The sequence below is a fragment of the Euwallacea similis genome, chromosome 22 (assembly GCF_039881205.1).
Source record: "Euwallacea similis isolate ESF13 chromosome 22, ESF131.1, whole genome shotgun sequence".
NCBI classification, from domain to species: domain Eukaryota; kingdom Metazoa; phylum Arthropoda; class Insecta; order Coleoptera; family Curculionidae; genus Euwallacea; species Euwallacea similis.
Window position 1 is genome coordinate 1,260,727 of NC_089630.1, and position 25,686 is coordinate 1,286,412.

Below are 25,686 nucleotides of genomic sequence, written 5' to 3' on the forward strand. Positions count from 1 at the left end.
ATTAACAGCTCTGAAAATGGAGAAATATATGAATCTGTCTAAAACGTATGAGACAACTTTGGTTTCATCAAGCGGGGGCAAGTCTGCAAAATTTGGCGGCTGATGGGGATTCTTCGGATTTTTTGACCATCAATCTTTCGCTATCGGAACGAGAGTTATAATAATCTTTTGCCATTCTGGAGAACACAGAACCGGAACCTTGATTAACCGTTCGAAATTTATGATGTTAAGTGCATGGGAATATGCACAGCTGGGAATCTTTAGACTCGCCAACAAGAAAGCCGAACAAACGTTTCAATAAAAATCCTTTTCGCAGTAATTATTCAAAAACAATGTTGTATCATAAACGGTGTAAACACACTCAATAACCTACTCGCGGTGTTCACCGTAGGCAACCAGGATTACCTACCTGACCTAACCAAGGCTGGCGCCTTCGCCATTTCCTAGTACGACCAGATGCCTTGGTTTACTCAGTAGAAACGGAGTCGGTTTATTGGAAAATTCTTTTATTATATTGTAATCGGGGCCGAGCAAATTCCGGCAAAGTGCCATTAGCATTTCAATTCAAACGAACTCCTCTGAATTGAGATGTGCAAGAATAAAAGAACTAATTATCCAAAGAATCGTTATTCCCTGTTTACGCTTTGTTGACGCCAAATCAACCCGTTTGCCCCGGCAACCAAATAAGAAGTGCTTTTATCCCCTAAGCAATTAAATTTGACGGCTTTATTCCCATTCAAGTTAGTAAACTAAATTAAAATTAACAGAAACAACAGTGGCGACGAGGGAGAAACCGGGGATTTATCTCCCGAAGAAAATCTTAGTCACATAAATCTGGAGTTCGATTCGGGGCAACCTTAGTTAGCAGTTTCAGGGAGGATAATCACACTTTTGTTTTCGACTGTTCCTAACGATTATTAGCTTGTTATTCCCCTAATAGCACCACTGTATCTTCCCTGCGAGATTAAGGGCTTACAAATAAACGTATTCCGCTGGCGCGAATTGAGAAAGAACTTTCAAAGTGCTTAGATATGGAAAAAGTTTATGGGAAGGCTTGCAGGTAATGCCTTTTCGTTTGAAGATTAATGCGTAAATGCAGAGCTTCAGCCATTAGTGGCGGTTCCTCAAAAATCTCAAGAGATAAAACTGGAGATAATTGAAATATATGGAGTCGCCTCGGAATAATGAAAATACGAACGCCCATAAAAGAACAAACCACCCTCGGAGGAATCATGTATTACAGCAAGAAATGGTTAATGATAGTTATTTATAAAGGTGCATGGGAATATGACGGCTGAGGCACATTAGGCCCTATCTCTGCTCTTTTCTTGCCCTCATTTCATTCCTCCAGACGACGTCATCAACGCGGCAAAATGTCTTTATATTGCGGGACGTTTTTGATAAAGAATAATCAAAAATGCCTCTCGATAAATATCAAAAAGAATTTAATAACGGCAATATTACATGTGAATAAAATTGAAAAGTGTCCACACAAAGCGAGTTGGACCAAATATCGGATTTGTAATAGCGGGGGCAACCTTTTTATATTAAGGGCTAGTTCTTTTGCCTTTCTACACAATAAGCTCTTGAATATTACATTTTCAGGTTGGCAATAAATTTTAATTTCAATGGGATTTTTTGCTACACACGGGGAAGGGTGCAATATCAATAATTCCTCGGAGGTTAATATAAATTGACGACTCTTAAGATCGACAGCAAAGTTATCCCTCGATTATCTCACAAATGGCGTGCAATTTGTTCGAGCTAAGGTCCTGGGAAGTTTCAGGTGTAATTCGGATAATTTAGTGCATGACAGCTGAACATTAAACTTGGATTTTGCAGCTCGGTCAAACACTAATTAAAGATTTTTCTGTCGGCCCCGTGGGAGGCTGGCACTGAGGCCTCCTTCAAAGGAAGTTAATTCCGGCGGGAGCAGTGACATGCAAAGCCAGATTAATGGCTCATGGGATCATCTCGAAGCATCATTGTTTAGGAAATTTCTTATTTTATGAGATTGTTTAAACTTGATTTTTTCAGATGTTTTGTCTGGTTAAAAAAATGAAGATGAGGTTCAGGCCATCAATATTCTCCTGTTTGACTCACGATAATGTCAAAAAGGCCAATAAAACGAAACGGGAAAGGTCATATCATCGTCGAAAGTATTTGATTAAACTATAATAGCGCCGGCGAAAAAGGTTACCCCGAATTCATATCAATTGACAGTGCCTCCAGGTCCTCAGCAAAGGTTAATTTGTTTTCATAATAGTGTATTTTCCTGGAACAAACTTAATTAAATTCCGTAAATTGTTGTTTTTGGGGTAGGGTAAAATGTCACTTTGTATGTATAGTAAGGGGGTAGTTTCCTGATCCAAAAGAGCCTGTCGGCAGAAGTTAAAACCCTCCGACTTAATTCCGAATTTAAAGGGGGGAACGTTCACCTCAAATTACCATGCTAAAAACTAAACTTTAGCCTCCATCATTAATCTTACTTTATAGTCCCAGCAATTTTATGCAAAACTTAGCATTAGTTGCAGTAAGCGACGTCGGACTTATCTCGGAAGACCCTCTCGATTACCTCCCAAATCGCTTGTCATTTGTTAAAGTGAGGAGCGTTGGGAAAACGCAGGTGTGTCGGGTAATTTGGGCAGGATTTACTGTTTCCCGATGAACAGCGGGCATCTCACGCTTACTTTTTCTCTCCAACTAATAGCTTTAATTCGCTCGGTTTCCGTTTTCTTTTCTCTAGATTAAGATTTCACCGCTAAAAGATTTATGATCTTTAAAGAGAGATAATCCTCCTCCTAATTGTTATCTTAAGTGCAACTGTCTCAAGCTTTGTGCCAATGCGCCTAAGGGCGGCACATAGAAAAGTTATGTGAATCCCTTAAAAACATGAATATAGATATCACGCGCCATTGTGTCAAGAAAATATAGTGTAACGTCAAATGAATGTTACGAGATGGCGCCTGCAGTTAAGACACGCTAATTTAAATGAATAGCTTGTCGAATTCACCATTCCGTAGAGAAAAGCTCACTGAATTCATGAAAGATTGCAGTTGAGCTTTACATTTTCAATAACGAAATTGTTTTCATGTTGGAAACAGTTGTGGGGAGCACCAATTGGAATTAAACTTCTAATTCAAAAAATCCTCTCGGAAACTGGTGAGCTAAAATGGAAAATTCATGGAAACTTCCAAGCGCAAAACCTCGAGTTTTTCCCTAAGTGTTATATAACTCACAAGTTCGGATCGGAAAGCAAGTCGGATCGTCATTACGAGAACGTAAAACGTATACATAATATCGGTATGCTACTTTGGGGACCCGCTGCCGGGTGCCATCTGGTGTTGTCCGATTTGATACGTGCCCAACTTTTAAATCCTGGATATGGATTAAATTCGAAATGGGTTTTCTCCCCGTGCACATGTTTCCTGTCCATAATATCGCGAGGTCATATAATATTTTTACACTCAATTCCTTAGCTTTTATTGGGAATTTAATCCTTACGAGAAGAACGTGTTTGGAACGCTAAAAAATGGCACTATTTGGCATTCCTCTTTGTTTTTAGTTTTTAGGTATTCCTGTTTTTTCGCTTTTGATAGTGCGTTTACGATGCTTCAACGACTACGTGTATATTCTTCAATGTTTTTGTTAGCCTTATCAAAGCTGATATCCGTTTACATATATAAAGCTCACGCAAGTTTGAAATGATTAGTAAACAAGTATTCTTAGACTCAATTATTTTCAATTATGGAAATTTCTGAAATATTTATCGGTCTTTTGTCCTACCTAGCCATTCTCATTGTTCTAGGATTCCTATACTTGTACGTATACTTTCAGTTTTCCTACACTTACTGGATGAGAAAGGGAGTTTCGCATTTAAAACCGCGGTTTCCTTTGGGTAAGTATTATAAAATCCCTTTTAAACCCCGCTCTCTATGCCACTTTTCAGGCAACAACGATTGCATAGGCTTCGAGGCATTCTCCTATGGTACAGAAACAGTGGAATGGTACAAAGAACTGAAGAAACGAGGGCTCAAATACGGAGGCGCCTGGAGCTGGGCCAAGCCAGTTCTTATTTTAACCGATCCAGAATATTTCAGAGACGTCTTGCTGAAGGACTTCAACAGCTTCATTGACAGGGACTTCTATCACAACCCTAAGTATGACCCGAGGAACGAGAATTTGTTCGTCTTGGAGAAGGAGGAATGGCGCCACTTGAGGCAGAAGCTCACTCCTGTGTTCACTTCTGCAAAAATGCGTATAATGTTGCCTCTAGTAGTAAAGTGTTCAGATCTAATGGCGCAACGGTTCGAGAATTATTCCCAGAGCCGTGAGGATATAGATCTGAAAGAGGTATTGATCTTAATGGTCTCAAACCCATTTTTTCCATATATAATATGTTGTGTTTGTAGACCTTGGCCTCATTCACTACAGATGTCATAGGAAGTATCGCCTTTGGCCTGGACTTCGGCAGTTTCACTAGCAAAGAGGCCCGATTCAGGAAAATGGGACGGGAGATATTCAGGTCGACTCCTAGCTCAAAACTATATCTAATTTTGACTAGAATGTGCCAGGATACAGCTCAAAAACTTGGCATTACCAACATTCCTACAGTTGTAACTGACTTTTTCACCCAAGTTATTTCGGAAAATATGAAGTACAGAAAAGAAAAAAATGTAGTAATTCCTGATTTCCTGCAGCTCCTAACAGAACTGTATGAGTCAGACAAGAAAGAGAAGTACAATTTCACGTTTGAGGATCTGATCGGAAATGTCATATCATTCTTCATTGCTGGTAAGTCTTGAACGCAATAGTCTCAGTGTATCTTAAGAAAATGCTGCAGGATTCGACACCTCATCATCAACTATGCACTTTGCCTTATATGAGCTATGCAGGAATCCCGAACTCCAGGAGAAAACTAGAAGAGAAATTCTACGAGTTTTAGGGGATCACAATGGAGAGATTACGTATGAGTCTCTGCAAGAAATGACCTATCTTCGACAAGTTATTGATGGTTAGCATTATTCAATAGAAAATTGAACGTGTCGTGACACTCACGTGAATTTTAGAAACCTTGAGAATGTACCCGCCAGTGCAAAACATAGCCAGAATTTGCGTAAGACCTTACAAATTTAAGGGAGAAAATGTCACAATTGATCCAGGCACCTCAGTACTAATACCTGCTCTCGCTATTGGTAGAGACCAGGATTACTATCCAAACCCAGACCAATTCGATCCAGAGCGTTTCAATACTGAAAATAAATCCTCAATGAACCCCTTTGTGTACTTGCCCTTCGGGGAAGGGCCGAGAAATTGCATAGGAAAAAGATTTGGTATTATGCAAAGCTCAATTGGACTAATCCGGATATTGAGCAAATTTAGAGTTAGTATTAGTCCGAGCACTCGAATCCCTTTAACGCTGAAACGCGGCCTATTCTTGATGCAGCCCAATGAGAAGTTGTATTTGAAGGTGGAAAAATTGTGATAGGTTTGTTATCTGAATAAAAGTTATTCAAATTGCGTGAATGCATTTTTGAAGGTTGATGGAATATGTCCACCGATTTCCACCTTAAGTTCGACCATTCAAATCCCCTCATCATTTCGCTCCTGTTTTGATAGGAATTGAGATCTTCACTAGGGGAAAAAACTTTCTAATTAAAATTTTGAAGCCAAAATATAATTTTCTATGAGTTCAATGAGGTTTGATGGTAGTTAAAAGATCCTGGCTGCTGGCGTCACCTTTCACATAGCGTCGCGCTGCGTTTCCTTGACACAATGGTGACAAGAAATTGCGTGATGATTTTTGATTTTTGTTTATTAGCAGCTTTTGAATTCGATACGAAAATAAGAAAAGGCTGTAGAGGCAACATCTGCAACACAATTTTTTATTTTTTCGCAAAACCCCTGCAATAAAGCAATTTTCTCACACAGACCCTTAATGGATAGTTTCATCTCCTGGAACTTTTTTTATCTATTACAACTTTCTCGCGTATCTCCACTCGGGCAATTTCCATCCCTGGTTTTATCACCGTAGTTTCCGACAAATCCTTTAGAGTTCAGCCACAACAATGAGAATTTTATGCGCCTTTTTCAAAACACCATTCGCAAGATATCCAACTTTTCCCCACTAAACGTTTTCCAATCTTTAACAATAAAGATGATAGTATCAAAGGAGATGGTTCTGTGTATTCGAAATTTTAGTAGACCGTGTCTTCGACTGACAATATTCGAATCCCCTTCAAGCCCTGATTCATCCTCTCATTTATCCACTAAAGCATAATATAAATTGTTGCGCTTAAAGAGGTATCTTTTGATAAATTCCGAGGGCATAGCTCGTATTTAATCAAAATTAAGCCCGAGGTCGCAATATTCATTAGGTTTAATTCAACATATTAAAGTATTCCTGGTGTTAAACCCTTTCCTGCTGTCATTTATCACCGCCAAATCTCAATTTAAATTTTAATTATTACATAAATCCCTTTGCGCTTCCCGATGCATTTTACGATTTATTTGCCAAAGGGTTGGCTTTAATTTCTTTTATGTCTCCTTCACGGCTATATTACCCCCAAACCCGTTTATGGTCTGATTCGAATTTTAATCGGGGGACCTTTTAACTTTTAATGGTGCCATTTCAAATTTATACAATTGTTCTGCATAAATATTGATGAGTTTCGGTCATACGAATTTGGGCACAAGGTGCGTTAAATTTTACAAAATAATAGTGAAAACAGAAAAAAAGGGACATTAATTTCGGATTTATCTTCCGCACCAGCGAAATAGAGGGAATTTATTAACGTCCGTTGTATGAACCAAACAAATGGGGGGTCTCCTTCTATTTGATTTAATACGTGGCACATCTAAGCTGGAAAAAATATACCCTGTGGCAGATGAAGATGCTATCGGGACTTGGGAATATATCCTTGTCCGTGCGGCAACTTTATTCGGGGAAAAATTGAAATGTTATTATAACAATTCTTTGCCAGGAATATCACCGCAATTCAGGCTAGTAGAAATCCTTCAGTTAGGGCCACATAAGATTAATGACAAATTATTAATTAGGATCTATTCTGCAGGTACCCGAAAAACCTTCAGATTAAATCACCAACGAGGTCCATTCAGAATGCTAAATGGGACCCCTTGAGTTAATCCACTGCAGGTTGCTGATAAAAAGGATTCCCCATCAGGTTAATCCACAAATTTGAGACATTTAATTGAGGTCAATCTGTTACTGGATAATTCTTAATTGGGATCCTAAAGATAACCTTCAATTCAAGTCTACTCAGACGCCTCAATCGTCTCTATTAATTGGATTCAAATGTGTCTGTCTTCCATATTTTTCTCAAAACAAGTCAGTGCACATGTGAACTTTCGTGTTTATGCCGCTTATTATTCTCTTTGTATGATTCTCATTATTTCTTCCCTTATTTTCTCCCTTATTTTCTCTCTTTAGGTCCTCGCTGAGTTGTTAGTCCTCCTGCTTTTTCTCATGCCACATTCTTCCTTTTCCCCCCTATTTCCTACCAGTATTAACATCTGTTAGAATTATCCTACTGCTGCTCTATCTATTTTTGTTTATTTGTTCAGAGCTTTTTCTCTTTGCATTTCGTTCTGCTCTAGAGATAGAGATTAGCTACGGAGTGATTTAGGCCAGGAGTTTTCTAGCAAACGGTACGATATTATAGAAATGAGGAACACGGGTGTTCTCCCTTAATAATATCAACTACGGCAATAAGTTCTGTCGTTTTTTTGTTATAGAGAAAGAATAAAGCTAGCGAATATTTTAAATATTATTTATTCATCGAAATAATCACCTTTACTCTCCAATATTTTTCCTCAACGTGAGTCAAGGTTCCGAATTCTTCTTTTATGAAAATTGGTTTGGATGAGTAGAAATGTTCCAACGCTGTTTTCAAAGCGTTGCAGTCCGAGAACGTTTTCCCTTTCATATTGTTGTCCAGTGCTTTAAACTGATGATAGTCAGAAGGGGACAAATCTGGAGAATACGGAGGATGAGATATAATTCCCCAGCCAATCGCTAACAGTTTTTCCCGCGTGAGAGGAGGCTGGAATTCACGTAATATTTCATGGGTTCTGCCAAATATACATGTGCACCTATCTGTTGTAATTGATTCACCTAGATTAAAGAGCTCAAAATGAACAATACCTTTAAAAGCACAAAAAACAGTTAGCAAAGCTTTCTTTGGGTGTAAATCCTTCTTAGGAAACATTTTGTGCTGTGTGGCTATTTCTGCACAAGTTTGGCGTGGATCTGCCTCAACAATTTCGGCCAGGACAACTTCCGGTCTTCCACTTCAAGGTTCATCCGTGAGGGATTCATGCCCGTCGCGAAATTTCGAGAACCGAAATTGCCCTTTCCGATCTGAGAGGGCATCCTCCTCAAACACCTGGCGCAGTTCACGTGCTGCCTTTGTCGCTTTTAGATCTAGTTTATATTCGTAAAGCAAAACTGAACGAATTTGCATCTCTAAGATTGTCATCGTAATAATTTTCCTTTGGAAAATGCCTGAACTTTTTGCGGTACTATTTTTGGAATTTTCTAGTCTCGTTTTTCATTCCCTCGCTTTGTTAATTTTCCTCTTCTCTTCTTGGTTATGGTTTATTCCCTCGCCTGTACTCTCTTGCCTTAACTCGAAGCTTCCTTAAACCTGGCTAAATAGAGGTTCGGTGAAGCATCTAAACAACTCCGATTGAAAACGTTTGCATGTAAATAATGGCATTCTTAGAAAGATCTAAAACTCTCCCTAACTAAACCCTGGCATATTTTATTCATATATGTCCCTTAATTAAAACTCTCGTCAAACGAAAAACGTAGTTATTCAGTGAAACAATGCACGTTCCCTCAACATATTCCGACTACATGGAGTCCCATGTAAGGCTTATCTTTTGACAGCTCATATTTTGAGTTAATGGAATGTTTTATTCACGTGGAGAGAGAGAGAGAGAGAGGAAGAGGTTTGATAACGTCGCTTTCAATACACGGCTAGAAAACTTATGCAAACAAAGCCATTTTGCCGCAACTTGGAGGGCCATTATCTCCTGGGTATTGAATTGCAAAAGCTCTGCGTTTTATAAAGAAAACATGCTTTCAATTAATCAATTCAACTACAAGCTGCTTGTGACAAATTACCGAAGTTTACTAACAAGTATAAACCTTGTAACATCTGTAGGAGATTTGTCCAGAGAGGGTGGACTTGACGTAGTCGCCGCAAGCAATTACTTGTGTTCCGAAAACCGCTACCTTTGCTGCATTCACAACTACTGGCACTTAATAAACATGCAAAACTTTGGGAATAAGTTTTAACAACAGTTTCAGCGGTTTTAGTGGAGTTCCCATTGTCAGTTAAAAAGCTTTAACAAATTCATGTTCAAACTTGACATTATTAGCGCCCGGGGCATACCTATTCATTTTGCATGTTATCTTTAGTGATTCAGGACCGTGTCCGTGTTGTGGATTTTGACGAGTAATATTTTAATAGCTCGCAATGTTTAGCCAACGACAGGAGAGATATTTCCGTAAATATTAAACACATTACTCACAAAAGCGTGATACGTGTGCTCGTGCATATTTTACACGTGTCGCTAGCTTGTTTAAAGGCCCATGATTTAACGAGTGACAAATGGCCGTTCTGGTATCAATGTTGGGACACAATTTTACATAATTTCTCTATGTATGAAATCACGGCCAAAGTATCTGATTAATGCTCATAAAGCTTGAGTTTCGATTGAGGGGAAAAAGCGGAAATTTATTGGTAGCAATCGAGGGCAGTGGTAAAATCGGGAAACTACGGATGTGGTCACTTAAACTCGGACAAGTGGCAATAATTCACTTACACTCCCAACTTAATACCGAGTAGAGGGATTGGGATTAATCTGTCCAGCCGATTCGATCTTCTTCCGATTAAAACCGAATCATTTAACAAATGTTTTCTGTTGATGAGGTCTGGATCTTATCGGTTAGAGTATCGTTAAATTACACAGCCCGCAGGGAGTTGGTCACAGCCTTAAATATCATCCTTAAGCATTAAACAACACACTCTATATGAGCTCATTAAAGAAGTCGCGGTGGAGTTACTCAAAAATCACTCATAAAACTTGAAAAACGGCCTCAGGAACAATTAGTTAGCGGCGCATTCCGATAGATGACGCTCGCGTCTATTTAACTCCCCTAATAATCAATAGCTGGCGTTAACTTAAATAATTCAGGAATTGCAAGAATTAGTTGCAGTCGCCACATGTCAAGAGAGCTAAGCGAAACTTAGCGACACTCAATTTTTCGCCATTTCTAACGATCGATTATTATCCAAAAACGGTTTTTAAGTCGATTTTTGCAGTCTTCGATTAATAACACGAGCCTCAGCGACATTAAACAAACCCTCAAAACTTTCTTTAAATAACGACCTTTCAAACTTTACAAGGCTCAGACCGAGATTTCCACGATGATTCTCTTGAGCGTAGCGGAAAGTTGTAGCGGCAACTGCTTATCTGTGGCAGATAGCCGAAACTACATGAATTATGCACCGAATGGGAAAACTGTCTGGAAGTTTAAGAAAATCAACCGCTTATGGGGATATGAAAAGTTTCCCTGCGAATAATTTTAAACAAAAAACACGCTTTTGGGGTACATAAATAACTGAAGAAACTTGCTTGAGCCGTTTGAAAACGAGCTCTACATACAGTGAGTGGAAACTAATCAGTGTTCAAAATGCACGGCACATCCTAGCCTAGAAGAACAACAGCGAACTGTTTTGAAATAATCTCCTAAGATTGCCTCTCTATTATTCCTTCCTTCCGTGTATAAACATCCTTAAGGAAACTGTTATTACCTGAATATCTCTCATAACAGCCCTAATTCCAATTACAACCGCCAGGGAATGTTAAACCAACATAACCCAAGACTGGGGCTGGAAAATCTAAACTCTAAACAAAGACGTTATATAGTACATATCGTTGCAATGCAAATATCTCAATCCTTTGGCGAATTATGCGAAGGCTCTCGCCTACCTGAGATGAAGGGATAAGGCAGAGGTGGAGTATGGAATTCTGATAAGGGCTTACACAGCTCTATTTCACACAACATACTTCTGCATTGCCTTAAACAGATCAAACGCACTTCTCCGCAGCAAACTTGTCTAGAACTATCAGGCAATATTCCTGCCCTAAGGGCACGGAACATATTAGAATCCCGACTGATTATGACGCGAACTGTCATGCCCTTTAGCGACTGCGGGCTATTTAGCTGAGGTTTCGTCCAAAGCATTGTTGGAGGTAAACAGAGGCTGCGGCTTCTGTATGAGGAGCATGTAAAAAGGGCATAAGGGCCCGAGGGTTTACGATAAATCCAAGAGAACTTTAAACTTAAAACGTCAAGTGGACCGGCAATGGAACCGCATTTGTCAAAGGAAATTTGTTTTCGTTTGTTCTGCAAATGAAATTTCAGTGTCTTTTGTCGGACGAGGATTTGAGTCGAGTCTGTTTTTAACTGAATTATATGTCCCTCAGTGAAAAGCCTTTTTTGCAGTTTAACTATTTTTTTGTTCGAATAAAAGGGCCCGATTTGATTGTTAGCGAGAAGCTAAATCCCTGAATAGGTGCGAACCGAATCTTGAAACTCTAAATCGAAACGATAAAAGTAAAGCTTGAATAAAACAATCCGGAAATGGAAAAGTTTAGATAAAAAGCACCCAATGGAGAAAGGGGAAATATAAACGAGTATTTCCCTAAACGGCTTCGGACCCTGCTGAAGCAGAGAAATGCATGACATGCCTCAGTTTTGAAAATAATTTCAGTAAAACGCAAGAGGATTCAGTCAATTAATTACTACAATTCCACTTTAAGATCCCTCAAAATCGCTTTCGAACCATTATTTACAACTGGACACGTCCCATGACAAACCTCTATAACTTCCCATTTTTCCCAATTTTTTTCGCATTTAATAAATCACCCTCGTTGGTCTCTTTAGATTTATTTCATGTGTTTTTGCCGGACAATCGCTGACCGCAGCGTAAGCATTCCATTAAAGGCACATCCCCGCATGTATCAAGATCAGAGAGTCATTTGGGACACGTGGACAGAGCCGCAGGTATCGTCCAGGGAGCAGTTAGAGGCTCTAAGTTATAAATTTCCCCCTATTCCGGGCAAAAATCTTATTTTCAATGGTGTTACTGGAAATTTACTAAATTCCAAGCATGGCATCTGTATGTAATTGTTGTAATATTTGTTTTGCTCTCATTAGCTAACCACACTAGATTTGCAGTAATTCGCTATTTGCGTTTCAAACTAACTATAATTAATTGAACAATTAATTTGATCTATGATGCAGCCCCGTTTTACGCCCTGAATTATTCGATATTTGCCTCATTATGCGAAATAACAGAATGCATGTTAATTAAACATTTCGAGCCGATTATCGAATATTGGAAACAATAAAAGCATGTGGCGATGACTTGATAACGTTTTTGAGGATGTGTTTGAAGTGGGAGGATAAAATGGATCAAAAATCGGGTTTGAGTGCTGTGCTACTGATTTTAAGTCCAGTTTGCGAGCCTGAGAAGTGTACACGTTTCAAGCTCCCATCATTTGCCAAAAATCAGTATTATGACTAGGATTTGAAAAGAAGTAGCAAAGGAATCATTCATTTTTTAAAGGTTTTTTGCGCGTGTTTCTATCCCGCCCTGTACCACAGGACAGGGAAACACTAAAGTTAAAGCTCGTTTACGTAAAATTTTAATTAAAGGGGCTTCACAACACTGCAAGGCATGGCCAAATGCGTTCATCCGTTTAGAAATTGCGAAATTTTAAAAATGATCCAAAAACACCTTTTGCCCACTCAATCCTCAATTCAGTACAGACAACGTGGTATGAATTGGTTATCCATGGTTGGACACGTGATTCGGCAAAATGCATCACACGGCGGCGACGCTTTTTGTTAAGAAGGCTTTGGAAACAAAACAATAACGCTGCAGTTGTCAGTGTTAATGGCGTCTTCGAATTTCCTCCCATTTCGCTCCCGAAAAACGTAGAAAATATATAGAAAACCTCTGTAAAAGTTTTTACGGAGTTAGAAGTTAATTTTATAGAAACGTAATGAGTACTTGTACGAGGTTGTACCCAGCTGGAAACAGGTAAAACTTGATCTGCTAACATTTGGTTTGGTGTGTCAGTACCGCGAAATCGCGTCGCTTACGTTCGGGTCCGCGATTGTCCGCACGAAGTCACACGATCGCGGACCCGAGCGGAGCTGGTAATTTGAATAGAGCTCAAATTAATGACAAGTAGCAGTTTCACTTAGAGGAAAAAAGCCAGCGGCGGACGTGGGGCTGGGCAGTGCAGTGCGTCGTCGAGTGCTACCAAACATAGTTTTAATTCGATTTTATTTTTATGTTAATTTTGATATTAATATTTCCAAGTTTTGGTTAAAATTAATTTTCTACCTCTGCGTATAGCCTGCAGTGACATCAAATAGACCACGAGCACAATTTCCTGCGGGGTTTCTGCATGTTTCTTAGACAGAGCCTCCGCAACCATTCAATTCAAAACTGGTTCATTCTAAAAGACAAGACCCATAAGCTTGTAAATTAAGACACATTGTCCGAGGACTGTACGGATACCACCATATTTTTCGGTAACCATAAAGGGGATTTGAGGAAACACAGACAGATCGCTCGTCTTATTTATGTTTATCGTGTGCCGAGGCAATTTGTTTCCCAATCTCCGTAGCAATTGCCCATAAAACTTGTACATCTTTTTTAATAACGCAACTTTATAGAGCAGTGTTATTTATCAGCCGTATAAATTTGCAGAAGTGTTATTTATGTACCGATACAAAATATCTCGGACGGTAAATTATATGTCTATAAAAAACATTAACAGTTTGCGAGATCTTGAAACAAACATTGCATCTGCTAGTGGGGCGCAGAATGTGAGCAATTGTTTATGACATAATCCTAATTGCCCCTGTCACTGGTGTGTAAAATCAAATTTAATTCAATTATGGCGACTGTCATTTCAAGACTGTTAATTGAATTTTAACCTCATGCAACTTTTTCTGCAGCATTCACACTCACATACATTAATTGGGGTTTTGAAACCTCCTCCGGTCAAACCAAAGGGACTTATTCATGTAAATCAATTTTTAATCAGTAAAGCAGGCTTTTAAGTAGTTTCACAGAAACTTCGTTTTCCTCTTAAACAACTGAGTAATTAATTCGAGGCCGTAAGACCCCGAAAGCTGTTAGACGGGCACACATATATTATGTAGGAAGGAGGCAGTGAAAGGATTAGTGTGGCCGTCCTGAAGTGGATATGCTTGTTTTACTAATGCAGACATAGAAGTTCGATAAGTTGGGAACCTGTAAGACTTTCCAATTAGCCATTGGGAAGACTTATTGATTTAAGCGGTAAAACTAAGTTTAGATTAATCCCCTAGAGTTTAGGTACTATGTTAGAAAATGAAGTACTATAAAGGAATAACAGGGGACAAATTTATAGTCCGAGATATAAGCAGCTGGGAGTCTATCTCGATTACTTTATTATAGTAGCCACCACAAAACTAAGCCTTGGAGCTATCATTTTCATCACCCTTAACCCTGTCATATAAGTTTCCGTTATCTACGAATGCCTCCCTCTTTAGCTCCCTTCAACCCCCTCTAAATCTCAGCTCTAACCGTGAACCTAACTTCGGAGTCACAATAATACCACTCGAAGGGCTGCCTTTGTTTGACTAAATGCTACAATTTAGAAGTTGCCAACTTGTTTGCTTGCCGAGGTTTCCATTATTGTCCCTATTAAGTTCAAAGTTGCCATTTGCGCCCTCATTGTCTGGCGAAATCTTATAAACTATTGAATAATGGCTTATTTCATTGTGGGAAATTTGTTCAATCGCTGCTAAAATGTGTGCGGCTTCTAAACAAAGAAATTGTATTACGGGGAATAACAGTAAACTTTTGTTTGAATTTGATTAAACTGCTCGTGACGGAAACTTGAATAAAGAGAGGGCTAATACGCGGAATGGAAGGATTTCAAGAGAAAGACCTTCGAATTTGGAGGGGGAATTGAGAAAATTTAATAGAGAGGAGAGTACCGACGCAAGTATGAGCAACAAATTTTCGTCTTCTCAGGTGGCAGGGGATAATATCAACGAGTTAGATTCGCGCAATACTAAGAAGAAAAACTGCTCACAGTTTTTTCAAAAATTTAAAAAATTTAAATTTGATTTTCTTGATTGTGGGTGCACTTCCAAAATTGGGCAATGTGTGCCTCTGGTCTACCTCGAGTGAACTAGGATGGAACGAAAACGTCTGGAAAAGTCACCTCAAGAAAAGCCAGAGGTGAATCTTTTGTCGATTGGAACGATGTTTCAAATCGAGGAAAAAGAAGGACAACCCATCAAACTTCGTTTGAATTCCATCTATAGACTCAAAACTGCCAAAACTGCCGCGTAATGGCATATTCAGGAAGAAGAATTAATTCTTCAGAAACTAGAAGAAATTTTGTCCCTCCCGTGAAAAACCAATCTGATTTAAGATCCTTATGACTGCCACTGAACTCCGTGCCCTGTAAAATTTAATTATGATCCCCAATTAAAGATTAGAGTTGTTCCGACAGGTTTAATTATAACCGCAACAATTTATTCGAAGAATATCCGAAAATAAATTAGCTCCCATTGCGTTTTCACACTGGATAACTGTGAAGGGTTTCATTATCAATATTAAATATCTAGAGCCGTCTTGGCAGAGACAGTTGAGTGTTGTTTCGGAACGTTGCCCAACGCGATTCCAGAGAAACTTAATAAAGATAATGCCCCCGCACCGGAACAATGAGCAAATTGTAGTTAGTTTCTCCCTGAGTCGCTTTTAAGGGCGGGTGTGGGTAAAATGCCCTTTGAGCAAAAGAGACAGGAATATCTGAAGAAAGTTCAATTTGAAAGCAGTTCCATACTCGACCATCTCAAGCGCTTGTAATATCAATCTCAATACTTTCTTGGAGCTTTTTTGCATTTGGACGTACCGAAGGACATGCGAAGACTCCGTGCAGACTGTCTGACCCGAAATATAGGAATGCTCACTATTAAGAAACCCTCTCGCTTTTCTTCGCGCTTCTTGAGCACTCCCCTGAGCACTTGATGTTTTACTAACTTTCCCAATTAATATTTTTAAACCTTGTACTTTATTATTCTTGGAGGAATCAAGATAATTGTTCCGGAAAGAGCGTTTTACGCCGAAAAGGATTATAAATCTGAAAAGTAATCTTAAGTAGGTTAAAATTTAATAGGTCAACTCAGCTGCATGGTCAGAACAATAAGGAGGTAAACGAACAAGAAACATTTTAAAACAACTTCGAACAAATTAAAAGCAACATAAAAGCGCAGCTAAAAATGCAAATGAAGAGTTTAACAAAGCTCGCTTGCCAATGGGCCAGATAAAAGTAAACTGGCAGCTTGAGAGAACATGCAAGGAAGTACGATCTTAAAAAGTTGGTAAAGAATTTTTGAAGTAATTAAACACGATATCTCGCTTGAATGCCCGAAAAGTTGCAAAGTTTTTGCCTCGGTTGGGGTTGTCATTAATTACAAGACGTTATCTTTGCTTTTTTTGTGAAGTGGCTGTTCTTGGGGCCAGATATCAGTACTAATTTCAATAGAAGGGTTACAATTATTGGAGAAAGGGGTGCGACAAGTAAGGGATGATGAACTGCACATAATAAAAGCAAATAAGAAAGCTGTTGATGAAACGATGTACTACTGGCACGTGCCCGAAATATCTCAGGGTGTTTGGAATATCGATGAGATTCAATGCGTTTTTAGGAGATAGACTGAAAATGTAGCAGATTTCTTCAAATCCCCACAAAACTAACAAGTTTTTTTTGTGATTCGAACTCTCTATTTTCTCAAACTTGCTGTAGAAACCAAGATACATAGCTCGTTTAAATTTTAACTTCTACTGTATTTAATACTACAAAATTCTGCAATCAAAGGCTTATCACAGCCCTTTAGCAATTTTCCAAATTCACTCCTCCCATTTGATTGTTTTTGTTGATGTTGCTCTGACTGGAAAATTGCATTCCGTAGCTATTGCTTCAAATGCATGTTTTTTAAATTGCAGAGAGAGAACCGTTACAGGTGATTAATTAACAATATGTTATTGACGTTTCCATTCCCTTGGGAACCAGTGGCTATTTGGTTTTTCCGAATTTACATAAATGTTTGAAATTTAGAGAAATAAACGACTACTTTCCATTTGACACATTTTTGACTTCGAATCCCATCTGAAAGGTGAGAAGAGTGAGAGAAGAGAAATCTGAAATGCGCCTTTGTCTTCAATAACTGAACTCAAACGCCACATTACAAATGCGCTGCAACGGATCGGAACTAACATGGGCCTCAAGATCCTCGACTTCTTTGCAACAGTTAACTGGAAGGTCCATTAACTTCTCCTTTTTTGGGAATAACACACATTCGCCCTTGTCGAATGCGGGTGTCGCTCGAATTAAAGCCTCCCAAATCGCTTCGGTGATTTTTCTTTCCTGGGAAAAAGGGCGCCCGCAGGCTACGCTGCAGGTCCAGCATGGTCGTCAATATTCTCAGAAAGTAATGGCTCCCGAACTTAATCCGCAAATCCCCAAGGAATCCCCCGGATGACCGGGAGCCTCTCACAATAGCAGCCCGTTTGAGCCCGCTACATTATTTAACTAACGCTAACTACTAAATCGTGTGTGCCCAGGAGACTTGACCGGAAAGAGCTATTTAAGGTGGACTTTAAAGCTGATTTGTGCAGAAGAATTCAGTTTTGTTCTGAAAAATGTGCAGGAGAAATGTAAAATCTGGCAAAAAAATGTCTCTGAAAGTTAAAATTCGGTTCTTGCAGTTCGTTTTTAATGGCAACACCCTGTATGTTTTCCTTCATTTTAGTGGCACATGTGACGAGGCTAATTTCTGGTGACACGTTGTTAGGGCTCTCTCGATACGTTTCTTGGAGGCACGGCTTCCAAAAAAAATTATAAAAAATTCAATTTTCATTTTCTCGCCCTGTAGATAATGCTAAAGTCGAGTCGAACAATCATCCAATTTTAGTAATATCGCGTTTCAGCATCTTAAATGTTGTTGGGGAACTAAAATGTATAAATTCAATGTAAAACTTGATACCTATGTTGGAGATGGACCTATCCACAGGGGGATTTCTACTTTATAATTTTTTAGTGCCAGAACGTGATATTTAACCTCAAAAGCGTTTCCACTCCATCCAGCGGTTATGCATAGTTATGTGAAAAGTTCCCGTTTGGTGTAAATATTTAATGACGATTTTATTCACAAAAAGGGCGTTTATTTGGCAGGGTCCTGTTTTTCATATTGGCGAATATACGGAATGCAGAAAGCAAAGCTGGGGGCGGAATAATGGTATTCAACGTGCGCTTCCGATGTAACTTTTTATGATTTATGCCCGCAGTTCCGCAGGAAGTTTCTCTTATCAAAACCAGCTAGTTTCAACTACAATGACCATTTGATGCTTTTTCTTTTCAATTCCTCTTTTTGTCCCTGGATAAAATGCTTCTGCATCCAGAATGATAGCGCCTGATTTATGGCAAAGAATTATTTTGGACAAAAGATTCGCTTTTTCACTGAAAGATAAGCGGTTTGTGTTTGAGAGAGCTTTGAACTGATACAGCATAGGGGTGGGAGGTTTCGGGGAGGATTTAGGCGAGAGTGCTTTATATCTCAGTGTATAACTGGACCAAACACTGTCGTTCTTAGAGCATTTAGCATGAATGGAATCAATCAACCTTTCTCCATAATCCATAAATATTAATGGAAAGATAAGCTGGTTTTCCGCAATAAACCGACCCACCACGTATTATGGAGCTTCCCGCGTAACCGAACGGTGAAATATCAGGCCACATAAATGCTGATAGTCATTATGAAAACGTTCAAGCATCATTTATAAAGATAAGCCCTGAATGTCGGGCTGACAGCCACTATTGGTGATCGATTAGGAATCAATCCGACACAGAGAGCAGTCAATGGGCGTGTGACGTCATTTCCTTTGTGCCCTTATCGCACTTCTGGTTCATAACGCCTGAATAATGGCCAAAATGGAGCGGAGCAAACACACATACACGGTGGATATAAGGGATGATGTTGTATATATAGTCGTTTTGGGGGACAGACGAAGGTGGAATCATCCTCAAAAACTCTAAGACAATGGACGCTCCATCAGATATTTATTCTTAAATCACTCTTCGAATAACAACTGGAAATGCAGTCAATAGATCTGTTGAGGTAAAATTAAATTTTTTAGTTATATTGTTTAAAATAATAAGTCGAGTCCTTAACTTGGAGATTTTAGGACATTGAGATATTTTTAGGAGCGACGAGTAGTGCCGAGATAAGACTAAAATAAATAGACTACGAATGACTTCAAAATGACTTATTTATCGAGATTACACATAGCAGGCATGTGTTGATTGACCTGTTCTAACGTCAAATTCAAGAACCTAATCCCAGCTATTTTTTTCCGAAATAAAGACATTTTCTGCGATGGTATTTGAGGAGTAAAATATTCCCATAAAATAACGTTCAAATAACCTGTATTTGTCGAAATCCCAGAATTGTCTGCTAGATCCAGCTGTCTATACATAATTTACCAGGCACGTAGTAGCAGAATTTGAAAAACGCTTCAAGAAGAGCCGAAACCAGTTTTTTAAATTCTGAACTTTATTTTAATTTTTATTTGCCTTTGGAGCCTCTGCAATAAAACAACTATTATTATTGGAAAGGTGATGCTTAGTCCGGACCTGGTATAAACTTTTTTCTTCACTTTGTATATCTGAGTAAACGGTGTGCATGCAAAGTGAGTTCTTTGCTACCCCCTTTCCTAACCTCATCCCTTCATCACCCTTTGATAAAACTAGTCGGATGAATACATAACACAAAGGCTATTTAAAAAGGCTCCTTTCAGCTTTGTAGCCTTTTCTCGCGGTTCTTTATTGGATTAGAGCACAGTGGTTGACTTGGCCCGGCTCGAAGGGCTTATATGGCTTCCACTACATTAATCAAATGACACTTCATCCCTTTCCGGCGAAATTAACTCGTCGCTCCATTATGCCGAAAAGACTAAAATGTGCATATTTTTGAAATTATGTTAGAACATGTGAATAGTGAATTTTCCTCTCATATATACTTAGAAGATAAAAATAGAAAGCGAACGAGTGTGATAGATTGTAAACAATAATTATTCTACATTATTTATTCAGTGGCATTCTATCGACTGTTCAAAAGCAATGAAGTTTCTAGGTTAAAAAACGCTCATATGAACATTGACAATCATATAGCTGAGCCCAAATGAGAGAATATAGAGCTTTCTTGAACCCACGCAATCGATGTGCCGCAATTACTCACTAAAATACAACCAACAAAGAAAGAGAAAAAATTATGAATGGCATTGCAAGAGCTCTGGAAAACGAAACATCAGAGGAAATCCTCGAAAAGACGCTTGATGAGCATCTGACGTAAGCCTAATTAGGATAAACAAACCATTAATCAACAAAATACATACGTCCATAACAACAGATAAACAACCACATCAAAAATAATTTCTCCAATTGAGATATACTGGAGATAATGACACAAATACTTGAGAAACAAGTATATAAATTGGAGCGAACCCTTAGGGAAAACATTCACCATTATGAACGGATTCGTGAAAGTTGTTGCCCTTCTAGCTACAGCTACGGTTGTGTCAGCTGATCCCTTGAAGGCCAGCTGTTCAGTGTCCAATTACAATGATATCGCAGCTGCAGTGAAGTCCTGCACTACACTGACCTTAACCGACATTACCGTACCCGCCTCAACTACCTTGGAACTTAGCCTCCAATCTGGAACCAAGCTGACCCTTGCCGGGACCTGGAAATGGGAGTATGCAGAGTGGGCCGGTCCTCTTATTGAAATCAAAGGCAGCAAAGTCACTGTTAGAGGAGACAGCGTTACTCTTGATGGAAGAGGTAATTGATTCATTTGCAGATTTGATTTTAGGGTAGATCCGCATGAATCATTTTAGGAGCCCAATGGTGGGACGGTAAAGGAGACAGTGGAGTTAAGAAACCTAAATTCATGAGGATCAAGACCACTGGAGGTTCTACTTTGTCAGACATCAAACTATTGAATTGCCCCCGCCAATGCATTTCCATCAACAGTGCCAGTGACACCACAATCGACAATTTCTACCTTGAAGTTACCGCTGGAGACACTGTAAGTTTTGTGGCTTAACTGTGGCAAAAATTGCTGATCAAAACAAAATTCAGGAGGGTGGGCACAACACTGATGGCTTCGACGTCTCCAGTTCCACCGGAATCACCGTTAAAAACTCAATCGTCAAGAACCAAGACGACTGCGTCGCGGTCAACCAGGGATCTAACATGCTCTTCCACAATTTGACCTGCAGTGGTGGACATGGTCTCAGTTTGTCTGTTGGCCAAAGCAGTGAGAATGGATCACCAAACACTGTCTCCAACATCACTTTCTCTGACAGCTCCGTCATGAAGTCCGACAATGGTATCCACATCAAGACTCACTCTGATGCCGGAACTGGTGCCGTCAAGGATGTTACCTACTCAAATATCAAATTTTCCAATATTAGAAAATACGGAATCAACATCCAAGAAGACTACGAAGACGGTTCCTCCAGTGGACATCCCAAAGGAAATATTCCCATCACCAACTTAAAAATTAACGAAATTTCTGGAAGTATGACTGGAGATTCCAGCAGCATGCCCGTCTACATCCTTTGTGGATCTGGTGGATGCAGCAGCTGGACCTGGTCTTCAATTTCGATTTCTAATGGAAAGAAGGCCAATTCTTGCAATTTCGAACCTTCTGGTTTCACTTGTTAGTTTTACAAATTTTTTGATACCTTCAATTAAAAAAATGCTCTTCATTGTACCATCGATTTAATGGTTTTAGGGGGCAATGCTCAGTGACGAATGATGAGAAAGTTCGTCATTTCTTCAACTATCTTCATTTATCTTTTTCCTGCAACAATTTTCTTGGAGTATTTAAGTGCAGTTCCTGAATATATTATAAGTTGCGATTTGTGAGAACTTGCTCAAATGGAGGTTCTGTAGTTGGGTCAACATTCCATGTAATCCGGGATTTCACCTCTGAATGGTTATTCCCTTATTTTTTTTAGGACCTCATTTGTGACTCCATATTTTTTTACAATTTTTGCAATTTTGCAGCCGGTTTCTACACACTCCTGAAGGTTTTCTTACGCGTGATATTCTGCTGAGTGTTGTGCCTTGAGTGCATAGTTTGCTTGGGTCAGAAAAAGAAGAGCGGATTTATACACGAATCGGCTCAATCCCATCCCAGTTCGAATGCAAATTTCCCCGTTCAAATGGGGCGAATACCGTAATTAGTTTATTGCTTTAAAGCCAGCTAAAAATACAAACGGTATCACGTGCTTTGATAAAAATCAGTAATTAGCAACAGTAATTATAGGAACTAACGAGCTTTTTTGGGGGCCCTCCGCCGATTTTAAGCCCCCAGGATGAGGGAAACGGCCCGAAAGCGGTTCGCCTCATTTGTTCTGGCTGATTTGTGTTTTTTTCCACCCAAATCCGTTTATAAATTGGTCCTGAGTTGGTTTTTATTTTAATGCGGCCCGCTATCATATCAGAAAAGCTGAGATTTTAATGCGTTGGATGTGAAATACAAAGCTTCTGGCTGCGAGCTTTTAATCCGGGGGCCAGTTGACGTGAATTTATTGTCCGGTTTTATTCGTGTCCGGGAATTATAATTTCGAATGCCTCCTTTAGGATTTTGTTAAATTGCTTTTTTTAAATGCGGTGCCGCGGATGGACGGTAATGATATGGAGATTCCCCGTATCACAATTGGATTTTTAACGCTAAATTAGAATTCAGAGCAGGATTTGATAATACACATATTTTTACTCAAAAATATATATATATGTTGAATTGAAATTTTGATAATTTAACATGTAAATTCTGCAGGTTCATAGTTGCACGAATTTGCCGTCGACCCATCGGTGAAAGGACTCATCAATGGAAACCCCTGACCAAGTCCAGACAGTGCAACCTCCACTTCTGCAAATAATGTAAACGTCTAGTTCCCGTGCCGCTAGTTAATTTCAGTTTGGTGATAGGAATGTTCTCCAGAGGGTTATCACTAGACAACCCATCTTCATAGTCCTCTTGAACGTCCACTTCATATTTTCTAATGCCTTCAAAATCATAACAAAATAATAATAATATGCATAAAACCAATTGCGATATTTCACCAGAGAGCTTAATGTTCTGATGCATCAGAAACAGACCCAGTTCCGGTATCAGAATGAGTTTTAATGTAAATTCCGTTTTGTTAATCTGAAACTGTGCTGTCGACGAAAGTGATGTTAGACACAGTGTTTGCAGATCCGTTTTCAGTGCTTTGGCCCCCAGATAAGTTCAGAACGTGTCCGCTGCTGCAGGTCAAGTTTTGGAAGATGATATCATAGCTCTGATTAACTGCTACACAGTCATCTTAATTCTTCACAATACTATTTGTGACTGTAATATATGTCCAGCTTGAAACGTCGAAATTATCAGTGTTGGGCCCACTTTCCTAGAACACTTGAAAAATTAACACAATTTCAGTTTTGCAGACCTCACATAAGTTTAACACAGAATCTCCAGCTGAAACGTCAATGAGGAAGACATCGATGGTGGTATCGCTGACAGAGTTGATGGAAACGCACTGCACTGGGCAAATCAACAATCCCGCAAAAGTGATCCATCAGTAGTTTTAATTCGGATGAATTTTGGTTTAGTAACTCCACTGTGTCCTTGTCCGCCCCACCACAATGCACTTTGTCCATTGAGGACTAAGTCGCCCCCTTGCACCTCAACATTGCTGTCCTCAATTTGCATCAACAGCCTTTCTCATTCAGCATAAATCCACGTCCAGGTACCAGCAAGGGTCAGTTGGGTTTCATCATTAAAATCAATTTCCAAGCAGGTACACTGATGTTTTTTAGAGTCAAAGAACTTTAACTGGAGACTGCATCGGCTACGTCATCGTAGTGATAGTGTAGCTGGCCTTTAAGAGTCCAACAGTGAGTTCTGAGATTTTAGCGAATAAAACCAATGCTGTAGGCAATAGTCATGCTGATACTTGAAAAATTGCTCAAATTTTGCCAGTATTTATAATTGGTTTGGAATAATAAAAATCGTGTCTTCGAGAGGCACGTGTAATGTATAAATGTATAGTCCTCAAAAAGTGCCTTTATCTTCTGTTTGAAAAATTCCGCAATTCACTTGACTCAGTCTTGAGTACAAGTGATGTGATTGGCGTTAGACTACAATGCAGATACTTCAAAGACACTTAAAATATTATGTGGCAAAAGTGCTTATACAGGGTGTTTCCCTTGAGCGATTAACGTCATGAAAAATATTCAAAAGACTTTTTCTCATATGAAGCATTCAGAAAATTATTTTTATTTGTTTAAACCAGTGGCGTATCATATTTTTCATTTTAAATGTTCAGGATCGCATTAATGGAGACACCACTAGTGAAATTTGAAACATTTTGATTTGAAACGTTTTCGCCTATAGAAATGTGTCTCTACAATTATTTTACGCTTTTCAATTTACAAAAAAATATTTAATGCCGGAACGGACTTAGTAGGAAAAAACTAAAAAAAAATATTTTTTATCACCCTGTTTTTTAGAAAGGAAGCGAAAACGGACATACAATATGATCACATGAACTTTTTTTCTTATTTCAATCGCAAGAACCTACAGTAGACAGTTGGCAGACTTATTTTGAAACATCCTGTATAATTGGACTGAAAACTCATGAGAAATTTCTATCAAAGTCATAAACCTGCAAGGGAATTTGATGAAATCAGTCGCCAAGAAAATGGAAAGAAGAAGAGAAGACTCGATAGAAATTTACACGAAATATAGAGATCGGTATGGTTTTTCGCTGGGTCTCAATTGCTGGGACCAACGGAATCAAGTCTGCAAAAGATCCCGATGAGAACTTTCCTTCTGCAAAATTTCATGCCGCAAATTTGACGTTTAAAGCAAAAATCAATTCTGAATTAACTTAATCCGGAATTAATATTTCATCGATAGGTTAGAACTCTAATGCACAGGCTTAAGTTAATTACTAATGAGTCGAAACGAGAATGCCGTGTAAATGTTTAACTTTAGCTTGGCTGCATAAGCCCTGCTATAAATTCAATGAAATATGTAGGCGAACCGTAAGTGGTTTGCAAGATATGGCCAAGTGTAGTCAAGTTTCACCAAGTTAGATATACATGAACTAGGGATAGTTTTGGCGATAAATAAATTCTTGACCCGATGGTCCTGCCAAGCCGTAATTTCGTGAGCGGAACGATAAAACCTTAGAGACAAGATTGCGAATTGACGGTTGATTCCGCTCTCATTTCCACCAGACTGAATTATAAATGTAACCGGAACAGAGGCAACGCAAAAAATTGATAAAAGTGCCCAGGAGCTTAAAAAGCTTGTCACAAAAGGGAAATGAAGTCACTAGTGCCACTGTCTCAAGCATAACACCTCTTAAATTATTAAATTCCCTCACTTCTTTTACTTGGCGTCGATCAGACACTCATTTCCTGTTTTTATTTGCAGTGAGAATTAGCATTTTCATT

General features: G+C 39.0%; 2 protein-coding genes and 1 pseudogene across 2 annotated transcripts; 2 read left to right on the plus strand and 1 right to left on the minus strand.

Moving 5' to 3' along the window:
- Window positions 1–3,730: 3,730 nt before the first annotated feature.
- Window positions 3,731–5,501, plus strand: LOC136416152 (probable cytochrome P450 6a13). The gene is made up of 5 exons (XM_066401196.1): window positions 3,731–3,898; window positions 3,950–4,353; window positions 4,413–4,794; window positions 4,844–5,014; window positions 5,070–5,501. The coding sequence occupies exons 1-5, from the start codon at window positions 3,748–3,750 to the stop codon at window positions 5,483–5,485; spliced, it is 1,524 nt and encodes a 507-aa protein (XP_066257293.1). The 5' UTR covers window positions 3,731–3,747; the 3' UTR covers window positions 5,486–5,501.
- A 15,198-nt stretch (window positions 5,502–20,699) lies between these two features.
- LOC136416059 (polygalacturonase-like) lies at window positions 20,700–21,949 on the plus strand. Its single transcript, XM_066401043.1, has 3 exons — window positions 20,700–21,012; window positions 21,069–21,259; window positions 21,313–21,949. The coding sequence occupies exons 1-3, from the start codon at window positions 20,700–20,702 to the stop codon at window positions 21,898–21,900; spliced, it is 1,092 nt and encodes a 363-aa protein (XP_066257140.1). The 3' UTR covers window positions 21,901–21,949.
- A 1,051-nt stretch (window positions 21,950–23,000) lies between these two features.
- Window positions 23,001–24,171, minus strand: LOC136416291 (uncharacterized; annotated as a pseudogene).
- Window positions 24,172–25,686: the final 1,515 nt, after the last annotated feature.

Bases quoted from the DNA above. Each gene is read 5' to 3' on its own strand.
- LOC136416152 (XM_066401196.1), top strand. From the start codon at position 3,748: ATGGAAATTTCTGAAATATTTATCGGTCTTTTGTCCTACCTAGCCATT. The intron at 3,899-3,949 runs GTAAGTATTATA...GCCACTTTTCAG, and splicing joins AAAACCGCGGTTTCCTTTGG to GCAACAACGATTGCATAGGC. The intron at 4,795-4,843 runs GTAAGTCTTGAA...AAAATGCTGCAG, and splicing joins CATATCATTCTTCATTGCTG to GATTCGACACCTCATCATCA.
- LOC136416059 (XM_066401043.1), top strand. From the start codon at position 20,700: ATGAACGGATTCGTGAAAGTTGTTGCCCTTCTAGCTACAGCTACGGTT. The intron at 21,013-21,068 runs GTAATTGATTCA...GAATCATTTTAG, and splicing joins CGTTACTCTTGATGGAAGAG to GAGCCCAATGGTGGGACGGT. The intron at 21,260-21,312 runs GTAAGTTTTGTG...AACAAAATTCAG, and splicing joins AAGTTACCGCTGGAGACACT to GAGGGTGGGCACAACACTGA.